This window comes from Gallinula chloropus (genome assembly GCF_964237585.1).
Source record: "Gallinula chloropus genome assembly, chromosome: Z".
Lineage (NCBI taxonomy): Eukaryota > Metazoa > Chordata > Aves > Gruiformes > Rallidae > Gallinula > Gallinula chloropus.
This window is the reverse complement of record NC_140089.1, coordinates 8061687-8074277: the sequence shown is the minus strand read 5'-3', so window position 1 is coordinate 8074277 and position 12591 is coordinate 8061687. Positions and strand designations below refer to the sequence as shown.

At 48.2% G+C, this 12591-nt stretch overlaps 1 protein-coding gene across 1 annotated transcript in view; it reads left to right on the top strand.

The window, feature by feature from the left end:
* The window catches only part of ATG10 (autophagy related 10), a gene marked incomplete at both ends in the record, with an annotated part of 37242 nt that extends 31089 nt beyond the window's left edge, over positions 1-6153 (top strand). The window contains 3 exons of the mRNA XM_084277930.1: positions 2401-2498; positions 2759-2878; positions 6078-6153. Of these exons, the coding sequence (XP_084134056.1) occupies positions 2401-2498; positions 2759-2878; positions 6078-6153 (294 nt within the window). The remainder of the gene's footprint in view (positions 1-2400; positions 2499-2758; positions 2879-6077) is intronic.
* Between the last annotated feature and the right edge of the window lie 6438 nt (positions 6154-12591).

Here is a 12591-nt window from a genome sequence, read left to right as displayed (position 1 = left end):
TTTACCAACAGCAGATGGTAGCATTCTTGTGCAAGTTATCTACCTGCACTGCAGTGTAAAACAAAGCTTTCTGAATGTTTGGCTTTTTGTTTTGTTTTGGGTTTGGTTATTTTTGTATGATGTTCTCAAGTTTCTGGAAGTTTTTTGAAGTTTCTGAGGCACAAAGTGATTGATCCTCAAGGAGAACATTTTCAGCATAAGAACCAAGGATGCTTCAGCCGTAAGAGACCCCGTTTAATATTTAATAATATAGAACATGTCCTATTTGCTGAACATGAAAGGCCAGGATTTGTTTTTTTGTTTCTAGGCAAGGGGTCGAAGAAGGAGTTTGTACTGTGTAGCAGGAAGACTTGCTCAGCAAGCATCTTCTCTTCAGCACACGCAGTGTACTGCATGCTAAGATAGAACACACAGAGCTAGGGGAGTCTGTGTCAGCTTGAACAAGGGAAACCTGTGCTGGAGTGTAAATGTAGTCACTTCTTCTTTGCCATCACCTGGAGTGTTGTGTCCAGTTCTGGGCTCCCTGGTATAAAAAAGACAGGGATTTCCTGGAGAGAGTCCAGAGGAGGCTGCAGAGATGATTAAGGGCCTGGAGCATCTCCCCTATGAGGAAAGACTGAGATGGGGCTGTTCAGCCTGGAGAAAAGAAGACTAAGGGGGGACCTTCTTAATGTTTATAAATATCTTAAGTATGGGATGCAGGGGAAATGTCCAGCCCCTTTTCAGTGGTCTGTGGGGACAGGACAAGAGGCAATGGCTGCAAGTTAGAGCAGAGGAAGTTCCACACCAACATGCAGAAGAACTTTTCCCCAGTGAGGATGACAGAGCCCCGGGACAGGCTGCCCAGGGAGGTGGTGGAGTCTCCATCTCTGGAGATATTCAAGACCTGTCTGGACGCCTGTCTGAGTGACCTGTCCTAGGGAGCTGCTTTGTCAGGGGGGGTGGACCCGATGATCTCTTGAGGTCCCTTCCAATCCCTATGATTCTGTGATTCTGTGATCAAGAAACAAAGCCAGTGTGTGTTGCACATTGAAGTAAAAGGGCCTTTACCCAAGATGAGTCATAGAATGCTCTGGGTTGGAAGGGACCCCAAGGATCATAGAGTTCCAGCCCCCAAGATGAAACACCCATCATGTTAATCCTCACAGCCCCTGCCGTGGCTCTGCTGAGTAGCATCGCGCAGCGGACCTGGCTCACACGGCTGAGCAGGGAATGCTGTGCAGAGGTTGTGATGCTGCTGTTTCCTTCATCACTGTGCATGTCTTCTCCCCACCCTGCTGCCTTGTGTTCCGTGCTGCTCTGCTCCAGGAGCCCTGGGCTTAGTGACATCTGAGCACAGTCTGTGCCTGGCTGTGAGCAGGCTGTCATTTTTTTTTTTTTTTATTATTTGACATCTTTCTTGTCTGAAATCCCTTTCTCTCCATTCCCTGCTGTGCTGTTGTGCCCCTCACTGTGCGTGGGGATGAGGTAGGATTTGTTTATTTCAGTGCAGAAGTAGTAGCAGGGACCTCAGCAGCATTAAAGGAAAATCACTTCCCCGGGGCGCGATGTGTGAGACAGATAGGCTGGTCTTGTGGTATCACCCATGCAAGAGCTGATGAGATCACTGTTACAGCCTTGCATGGCATGCAAGCTCGATTAAGTCAGAGCACGTATCCTGTTGGAGCGCTGGCTGGAGATGAAAGCGAAAGCTTTATGGAGCGTTGGATTGAGTTCTCGGCAGCGCTGTGTGCAGTGTGAAGGTGCAGAGGAACAGACCTACCGTGTTGTAGGGAGTGTGCCTGACTGCAAACTTAACTGCCTACTGAATGGAGACAGTTTTGACTGGGCTTCTTGAAGAAGAACTGTTTTAGGACATTTGTCTGTAAAGTAGCCCAAAATGAGGATATACCATCGAGAGGAAGCTAAAGCCGCCTTGAGGGCTCTCCCCTCTTCCTTCTTGCTCCCTCTCACAGGCTCAGAATAAAACTGTGTTTACTTCCCAGCACCAGTTGAGAAGATACAAGGGTGGGGGTTCAAGGATCTTAAAGAGCTTTTCCCTGGAGTGGATTTGTTTTATGCAGTACATTTGATCAGATACTTGCTTACACGGTAGCTTCACCTACCTGCACTCAGGTAATGATGAAGCAGTAAGTGGAGTTAGTTCTCAAAACCGTTAGATTTTACCTAAAACAGTGGCATATCCTTGTTGGTGATCTCGTTTCCCTTTTACAATAGGAGAACATGGACTCAGATATTAACTTGTCAGTTATTATCAGTATAATAGCAGTGTAGCTTGGATTCTGAAATGACAGAAGTTGTATCAAGCATTAACTGCCCCCTGCTTTGTCTTTTCCAAATGCAAGTGGTGTCTTTTTTCTTCTTGTGTAATAAAAAAACCCCCCTGATATTCCTTCCTAGGAGCATCCCTTACTTGGGCAGCCATTTTTTGTTCTGCACCCCTGCCGAACTTACGAATTCATGTCTGCTGTACTGACCGGTTCACGGAGGCAGAACAGGTGAGGAACAGTCCTGTGCAATGCAGATGTTAAATAAATGAGCCAGGAAGTGGAGGTGGGCAAAACAACTTCCTTGGTCCAAACTGAGTAAGGTTCTGGGTTTTCCCCTAAGGGCTGAAAGTTAAAATATGCTTGATGTAGATAAAGTGAAGTAGTAGCACTGTCTGAAGTTATTTTGTGACTGTCAAGTGTGACTGTAACTCAGAAAAGTTTGGGATACTAAGTTTGTGGTGGGTTTTTTTTTTTTTCCTCTCCTCTAGACACACAAACTACATTGTGTTGTGGCTCAGTACTGTAGGCCCAGTTGTGGGTCTAAATCTGCCCCTGAGTTATGCAAAGCTGTCATCTGAGCAGGATACAAATGCTGACTCAGTTGAAAGGTAAGAGAAAAGGAAACAACCTTTTTTCTCTCCCATCCTCCTATGAAATTAAGAATATCAGAGGGGTAACTGGCAAAAACATCATCTTCTCCTTTGGAGCTCTTGGTTCAGTTCATTTAGGGCTCACCTTTCAATATTTTGCCTTACTTTGCAATGAAAATTTGCACTGAGATGTGCTTGGCACATTGCTGACACCCTTCCTGACTGTCAGGAGGTCCCTGATGTCCTTGGGTCTTTCTCAGGTTTGTAAAAGCATTTTATGGTGGTCCCTTCAGCGTGGGGTTGGTTGTGTGATCCAGCATAACTCTGCTAGGGTGATTTTAATTTTGTCTCTTTTTTTTTTTTTGTGTTTGATGTCTCTACTTCAGATCTCGGAGCTGAAGGACAGATGACAGGAAGACTTTAGGAGAGTAAGCTCTCCTAAAGCTACTGCACATTTCCCTAGGGTTGAAATCAGAGGAATCCTTCCTGACTGGTAAGCAGGGTGGGTGCAGTGTGGAAAGATGAGAGTTCATGGCGCTTTCCCTGCAAGAACTTGCCTGACAAGAAGACCTGAGTTGGCTGCAATTGTGACAACAACTCTTAAGCACCACCAAGACCTGAGCTCCCATGTGATGGCATGGACCCTTTGAAGTCACTCCTTCCCTGCCTCTGTTTTACTGTGGTCATGGCCTTAGTAACACTGTGCACAAATACCCTCTGGTTCCTCGACACAGAGTTGAGATGCTGGGTTTGGATCTGCAAAACTTACCTACTAAATGTCATGTCTGTAGGAAACCTGCACTGCCTGTGAGGATGCATACAGCTAAATGCTTGTAGGATGTGGCTTAGTGTGGCCATCAGTGTATGGGCTGAGACTACTTCGCCCAGGGACCACCTTCTCCACTGCAGCTGATGTGTGGACCATCCTTGTGTGCCAAACCACACACAGAATAGCCCAGTCCAGGGACTGGATAATGCTCTGCTGAGAAGGTTTTGTGTGGGTCATGCATCAGGGAACAGACAGGATCAGGACTGTAGGCAGACAGTCTACATCTGACTGAGCATGTACAGTTCTAGAGTTCAAGGTGCCTCATGCTGTCTTATGAGAACATCTGTCTTTTCTGTGCTTCGCTGCCTCCAAAGGAAGCTCTGCCATGCCCTGTGGGAGTTACTGTTGTAGTCAATTAGTATTTCTCATTGTACTAGTAGTTGTTCTCAGGTTTGGTCCCCATCCTGCAGTCTCTGTGCAAGCCTCCCATGACAGCTGTTGCAATTTTGAGCGAGGAGGAATTGCATAGTAGTGCAATCAGTGAAAAAACAGATTAGAAGTAGCTTCCACACAAGTCATCTTGGATTCTTTCCCAGTCACATTTTATCTGCAGTATAAACCAGACCACGAGTCCTAGGGATCTGGGATGGAATTACAGATCTTACTTTCTGTGTTCAGCAATGTGTCACTTGCACCCAGAGTCCAACGTATGCCACATCAGAGCTGAGAACGTGAAACACGTCGGGTTTCAGAGTCTGGGTTTTCAGGTATTTTGATTGGTTGCATATTTTTAACTCAAGTCATACGTTGTCAGTGGATTGCAGTAGACAGCAGCCCTTAAAGATCCATCGCAGCAGAATTCTTTTGCCAGCCATTTGGAATTAATAATGAAAGCACATAATTTATCCCATTCCACCATGACAAACTGAAAGGCCATTTTTCCTTGTGAGGGTTATAAAACACAGCATTCCCTCCATGTACCGTGGCAGCAGCGACTTCCAGCACTTCTGGTAACACTGGCTTGATAACTGCATCCACAGCCCGATTTTAAGTTTCAGGGAGACTTAGGCAGGAGCATAAACCAAGAAGATGGGTAACAGCAGCTTTAAGAGCTGCTCAGTGCTCACCCCGCCTCTGTGATCTTCACTTGTGATACACTGGAACAGAGAAGGCAAAGCAGTCAGCCCCTCTGTGCTGCTAAGCCTTTCTAAGCATCTCTCTCAGCTGCTTCTGCCTCTGTCCAGCATATTGTCACACTCACAGTGTGCTGGTCCCCTCGGGACCTTTATTCCCCCTATAACTTAGGCCTGTCCTCACGTAGCTTTGTTTAAAGCAAGGTCTGAATTAGCTCCTGCTGACCTCAGGATCAGGGAAGTGGAAAGGATTGATGGAGTTGTTCCCTATAAACCACCAGCACTGAATGCTGCATCAGCATATCTGAGGATCAGTGACGCTCGTTTTCCTGGAGCATCACAGATGTTACCTGGTACTGCACTGAGGCTTGAATTTACAGGAGAAATTCCACTTGTAAACAATAGAATGAAGTGCAGTCCTGAATATGAAGTGGCTTTGGAATAACTAATAGCTGGTTTTAGTGTTCTCATATACCAGACAAGAGTTGTTCCTTGATAAAGGAGGAGAAAAGAGCCTGGAACAACTTCTGAAGATTATATTCAGTACCAGAAGATTTGACTGCTATGATGCTGCTGTGTGAAGTGTGTCAGCGTAGCTTCACGAGCCTTTCTTGGACACCACCCCTTCCTGTTTCTGTTCTGGGAGCAAAAACTGCAGTACAACAGGTATTATTCATAACAAGACTTGGGTAGTTGTTTTTTGTCATGACAGGCAAGACTTAAGGCAGGTCTGTGAAGTGTCATTGCCCTACTCAGAACGTCAGCATCTCATCCATGTGATGGCATACACTGGGCACTGCAACTTACAGGTTGTAATTGCAGACAATGGGCAACAAACATGAAATACATCTGTGAGAATATGCCATGGTCACTTTCTCCCCTCCACCCTCTTTCCACTCAACCTTAATCTTCTCTGTTTTCTCCCAGGAAAAGTGGAATTTGTATGTAAATAAGAAATAAATATTTTTCCTTTACACAGAGGAGTTCTCAACGCATGTTACTTCATACCTGGACTTATAATTTGCAAAGAGAATTGAGTATTACTTGGTCAGGGCATTGCATGGTGAACCAAGCTCCAGATTTCCTCTGTCAGACACAACCTGGGGCACTTGTCTAAGGGATGGCAGCACACAGCAGGGTACTGCGATGTCCCTGTCCTGACAGTCACACTCTTACTCCCAGACACCACTCTACCTCCTAGGCATCTTACAATTGTGCATGCACTTGGCTGGACACTCCAGTTGTTCCCAGTTTCTGGATCTGTTGCTGTCCTGCTTGCTTCCTGCTGATAACACCCCTCCAAATTCCTCTTCAGTGCCTTGACTCTGTCCCCACAGTTACCGAGGCGCCCTGATAATAATGGTGAGCTTGAACATGGACAAGCCAACTGACAGATCCCGTGCCCTGCTGCAATTCTTAACCCTTTAGCACCAGAGTCAGTGAAGTAACAGAGCAGCAGTGTCATCAGTGTCCCACATTTCCCTGAAAATTGTCTGGAATACAGCTAGACAGACACTCAGCTCAGCTAGTACAAATACACTAAGCTTTGAGAAACAAATAGGGCATAACATAAATATTTGGGATCAAGGAGAGATGTAATCCTGTTTAGATATCTACTTTCTAATGGCTTAAGTGGGAGGCGGGCATCTCATTTCCCATTTCCATCTGTGCCTTAATGACTTACAGGATATTTCGTACAGAATGTTTATGTACAAAGGTCTTACTTCAAAATCAAATTAATTGCAGTGCTATATTGTAATTTTATTTCACAAATTTGTTGAAGATCTGTAGATCTGAACTTGGGGTTTGGCTACAAGCTGAGTGGTGAAGTTAATGTGCCAGAGGATGGGATGCCATCCAGAGGGATCATATGCAGGCTGGAGAAGTGGGACAAGGTGAATTTCATGAGGTTCAACAGAGTCAAGTGCAGGGTCCTGCATATGGGTCGGGACAACCCCTGTTATCCATACAAATTAGGAGAGGATGTGCTTGAAAGCAGCCCTGATGAAGAGGACTTGGGGGTGCTTGTGGATGAGAAGCTGGGCATGAGCCACCAATGAGCACTCACAGCCCAGAAGGCCGACCCCATCCTGGGCTGCATCACAAGAAGTGTGGCCAGCAGATTGAGAGAGGGGATTCTGTCCCTCTGCTCTGGGGAGACCCCACCTGCAGTACTGCATCCAGCTCTGGAGCCCTCAACACAAGAAGGACATGGACCTGCTGGAGTGTGTCTGGAGGAGGCCACAAAAATGATCAAAGGGCTGGAGCACCTCTGCTGTGAAGACAGGCTGAGAGAGTTGGGGCTGTCCAGCCTGGGTGAGAGAAGGCTCTGGGGGAACTTATAGTGGCCTGAAAGGTGCCTATAGGAAAGCTGGGGAAGAACTGTTCACAAGGGCAGGGTGCAATAGGACGAAGGGTGGTGGTTTTAAACTGGAAAAGAGGAGATTTCAGTTGGATATTAGGAAAAAATTCTTCACTCTGAGGGTGGTGAGACACTGGCACATGTTGCTCAGAGAGGTGGTGGAGGCCCAATCCCGTGAGACATTCCAGGTCAGGCTTGATGGGGCTCTGAGCAACCTGTTCTAGTGAAGATGTCCCTGCTCACTGCAGGGGAGGTTGGACTAGGTGGCCTCCAAAGGTCACTCCCAACCTCACACACTCAATGGTTCTGTGATTCTACATCTGAAATCTTGCTGCCTACCAGAAGGGAAACTTCCAGCTCCACGCGGTTTTGTAGGTTTGCTCAGTCGTTCATCCTTGCTAATCCAGTAAGACATATTGAGGGCCATTGCTTCTGGGGACTCCTTTTTAAGAGAACTGACTCATACCTGCCCTTGGTTACAGGAATGGTAAAGAATGAATGTTACATGTTCAACTAAGCCAAAAAAACACGCTTTTCTTTGGAATGCAGTTGCTGCCTACATAATCCCTCATTTGTGTCACCATGATCAGGTTAGAATTTAACCCCCATCTCCTCTGCCAGAAGCTTTGTAGTTGGTTGGTTTCAGTTACTGAAAGAAACGTTTCTTTCCTCGAATTGCAGGCTTGTTTTCACAACAGGAGATGTTGGGCTTGTTAATTAGAGCTGGATGCAGTGAAGTGATCAATACAAGTCCTTGTTGCAACTCCATGAATTTCAGCCAAACTTCTCAGATAACTTTTTTTTCCCCCCTTCCCCCTACCCCCCTTGCCATTAGCTACAGCTGTGGTGTAATGAGTTTGTTCAGACATCTGTATTTATCGTGCTTAGCATTTCAGCTCCAGCACAGAGGAGGAACCATTGCTCCTTCCTCTGAACTGTGCAGTAACAACTCTTTCCTCTGATACACTCTGCTCTGGAGAACCGTGTATGTGTGAATATCTGTGCGTATTTTTAGTAACATGTAGGCTTTTAAAAGCGTTTCAGAGCATTTCTTAGCAATAAGTTCTTACTTTCCAGAATAAAAATAATTAAAAAAAAGCAAAAAGCACATCTGAAGTTCATCGCTGCAGAACTGCCGTGCCAGGTAGCTGCAGCTTTAATTCCTCAGTTTAAAAAGCTCGGTTGATACAAAGGCAGTAGCCCCAAAGAGAGCACTTGGGAAGGATTAGGAAAGGGTCACACCAGTTACCTGTTTGTCCTGGGTTTCATTAGAGTCTTTAAAAACTGCTGAGCCCAAGGAAGCCACTTCACCACTGGAGAGCATGTTGAAACTGTCACCTGCTGAAGGTGAATTCCAGCTTAAGGGGAGAGAGGAGTTGGCTGCTGTGCTTGGATAGAGAGCAGTGTTAGGGAGCCTTGCCTGGGACACCTTCTTCCTCCAGCCTGTTAGAAAACAATGTGTTTTCCTGTAGCGTCATGTCCAGTGATGTTGTCAGTACAGCCCACTGGAAGAGGTAGCCCTGTCTAAAGAGAGGAGGCTGCCTGCTTTGTGCACTGCTGGGCTCAGCAGCCCAGGCCACGTGGAGTGAGACACCATGCAGGTGCTTCCTTTCCTCACCTTCAGGGCTGCCTGGGATTAAGCTGTAGATGGAGAAGAATCCCAGGAAGGATTTTCACCAGCAGTTGTCTGCATCACTGGGAACAACCCCCAGTGTCTCTTTCAGAACACATCACCTGAAAACACAGATTTTTTTTTTTTCCCCCAAGCAAGTGCTGCAGTTGAATCATCATAGAATCACCGAATCATAGAATCATAGACTGGTCTGGGTTGGAAGGGACCCCAAGGACCATAGAGCTCCAACCCCCCCTGCCACAGGCAGGGACACCAACCTCCAGGCCTGGATCTACACAAGGCTGCCCAGGGCCCCATCCAACCTGGCCTTGAACACCTCTAGGGATGGGGCACCCATCCCCTCTCTGGGCAGCCTGTTCCAGCACCTCACCACTCTCTCTGTAAAAAACTTCCCCCTAATATCTAATCTAAACCTTCCTTCCTTCAGCTTTAATCCATCCCCCTTGTCCTGCCATTATATCTGCTCTTTTAAAAAGTTGAATCCCCTCCTGCCTATAAGCTCCCTTCAGGTACTGGAAGGCTGCAGTGAGGTCCCCCCCGCAGCCTTCTCTTCTCCAGGCTGAACAAGCCCAGTTCCCTCAGCCTCTCTTTGTAGGGGAGGTGCTCCAGCCCTCTCATCATCTTTGCATCCTCCTCTGAACCCTCTCCAACAGTTCCACATCCTTCTTGTATTGTGGGCCCCAGATCTGGTCACAGGACTCCAGATGGGGCCTCAGGAGGGCAGAGTAGAGAGGGACAATCACCTCCCTGTCCCTGCTGGCCACCCCTCTTTTGATGGAGCCCAGGATACCATTGGCCCTACGAGCTGCAGGAGCACACTGCTGGCTCATGTCAAGCTTCTCATCCACCATGACACCCATGTCCTTCTCCGCAGGGCTGCTCTCTAGGAGCTCTTCTCCCAGACTGTATCTGTGTCTGGGATTCTTCCGGCCCAAGTGCAACACCTTACACTTTGCTCTGTTGAACCTCATTAGGTTCCCCTGGGCCCATCTTTCCAGCCTGTCAAGATCCCTCTGGATGGCTTCCTTTCCTTCTGGGGTGTCGACCACACCACTCAGCTTGGTGTCATCTGCAAACTTGCTGAGGCTGCACTCAATTCCATCATCGATGTCATTGATAAAGATGTTAAAGAGCACCGGTCCCAAGACAGACCCCTGGGGGACACCGCTTGTCACCGGCCTCCACCTGGACATAGACCCATTGACCACCACCCTTTGGCTACGGTCTGTTAACCAGTTTCTTATCCAGTGGACGGTCCACCCATCAAATCCACTTCTCTCCAATTTAGAGATAAGGAAGTGGTGGGGGACTGTGTCAAAGGCCTTGCACAAGTCCAGGTAGATGACATCGGTCGCCTTCCCTTTATCTACCGATGCTGTCACTCCATCAGAGAAAGTCACCAGATTGGTGAAGCCGTGCTGGCTGTCCCGGATCACTCACTCATCCCTCATGTGCTTCAACATGTCATCTGGGAAGGTCTGTTCCACGATCTTCCCAGGCACAGAGCTGAGGCTCACCGGCCTGTAATTCCCTGGGTCTTCCTTGGTGCCACTCCACTTCCAGGGGCAGGGAGGGACCATGGCAGGGGAGAACCCGGGCTGAGCTTAGGTGGGAAAAGACTGAGCGAGCTGTGGAAGTGAACTGATTCTCCTTCCCTTTGCACCTGAAATGAACTGAATTTTGGTGGGTTCCACACAGACCTTGCTCTACCAAGCATTGCTTGATTCTCTGGGGTTTTTAGAGCTCGCTCTCCTGCATCCAGCAGTCAGGTTTTATTAGTTTATTATGAATTAGCCAAGTCCATTAGCATTTGCACATGCCTTGCTGTGGAGAGGGAAGCGTGGACTGCCGTGTATGATGTATGATGTCACCTCTGATCTCCAGATTCCCTCCCATCACAAGGATTTGGATTGTGTGACACAGTGAATTAGGCTTGAACCCCCCTCATCACCTGGTGATGAGGTTTGGCTTGGTTTGTCATCCTTTGACTTCTATGTACAGTGTAAGATTACACAAGTTACTCCTGGGTGCTAACAGAATCCACGGACACGTTTGCTGGAAGAATCCTGGTGCCCCCGTGCTGACTGGATGTTGTGTGCTCAATATGCCTGTAAAACAAATCACAGAGTCCCAGAAACGGTCTGGGTTGGAAAGGATCACAGAGTTCCACCCCGCCCCCCGCCACTGGCAGGGCCACCAACCTGAACATGTGCAACTCCCTTTAATAACACTGTGCTTTACTCATTCTTCCCCCAGTTCTATGTCTTCTCCTACTCCCTGTAATTGTTGTTACCCCTTCACCAGTTTCACTTCAGCCACGTTGCACGAAGCTTAAAAAAAAAACCAAGCCCACAAAACAAGCCCCTGATTCAGCCAAACCTGTGACCAGCACACGAGCTGGATGGAGCAGCCTGAACCTGCTTCCTTCTCTCCCGTGGTTTTGAGCTGAGATTTCAAGGTGAATTGGCCCCCTCAGTTCTTTTGCTCCCCGTGTGGCATCTCTCCACCGCGTAGGGACACGGAGGCAGCAAGGCGGTGGCTGTCCATGCGCCTAAGTCTCCGAGTCAGCCGGAAGGTAAATGTCCCATTTTGGAGATTTCCTTTGTTGAACTCCACATAAACAACAACTTTTCCGGCTTACACGTTCCAGCGTTTCCCCTCGGTGTACTGACAGCAGCATCTAGTGGCAAGGGGCCGTCACGACAGCGTCCTACTTATGGAGACTGGTCTGGCTCCACTTAACGCCGGGTAGGTCCTTTCCCCCCGCTGTCAGGCTGGCTTCAGGGTTTGAACCGTGAGGACTTCGACAGAGCCCTCTTCGCTGGCTGGGGTAAGGTCCCTTTTCCAAAGGAGTACCCCCGGCAGCCCCACTGATAATCGCTGTCCGGCAAGAAAAGTGAATCAAAATAACAAACCCAGACTCAGTTTGCTGTAATCACAGAATCGTAGGGGTTGGAAGGGACCTCCAGAGATCATCTAGTCCAACCCCCCCTGCCAAAGCAGGGTCCCTAGGACAGGTCGCACAGGGAGGCATCCAGGTGGGTCTTGAATATCTCCAGAGAAGGAGACCCCACAACCCCCTGGGCAGCCTGTCCCAGGGCTCTGTCACCCTCACTGGGAAAAAGTTCTTCCGCATACAGGCGTGGAACTTCCTTGCAGCCACTGCCCCTTGTCCTGTCTCCACAGACCACTGAGAAGAAGCTGGCCATCTCCCTCTCTGTCTCCTGCATTTCAGATATTTACAACCATTGATCAGATCCCCCCTCAGTCTTCTCTTTTCAAGGTTGAACAGCCCCAACTCAGTCAGCCTTTCCTTGTGGGGGAGATGCTCCAGGCCCTTAATCACCTTCACAGTCCTCTGCTGGACTCTCTCCAGGAGATCCCTGTTTTCTTTATACCAGAGAGCCCAGAACTGGCCACAATACTCCAGGTGGGGCCTGACCAGGGCAGAGTAGAGGGGGAATAATAACAAAACTGAAGTTGCTGATTTTCTTCCTTGAGGTGACGTATCTCCTGCGGAAGGTGAGTCCTGAGACCAGCAGCTGTGAGGGCAGCGTTTGCATACATGGCACGTGCACGATTTCCTGATCGAATGAGCTGACAGAGATCTGCTCCTCACCAGGAGCTGCTGCCAGATCTGAAGCTGGGAGTCACAGTTCAGTCTTGAGGCTGGCTCATCCAGCACCTTCCTGTCTTACTGTAATCAAGACCTGGCTGTTCTGGGTGTAATCGTGCACGTGTTTGGTCTGAGGCATGTAGCTGCAGTTGGTTTGGTGGATATTGTTGGGCAGTATAGCTGTAGTGACAGTGGTCACTGCATTCAAACCCGGCGGT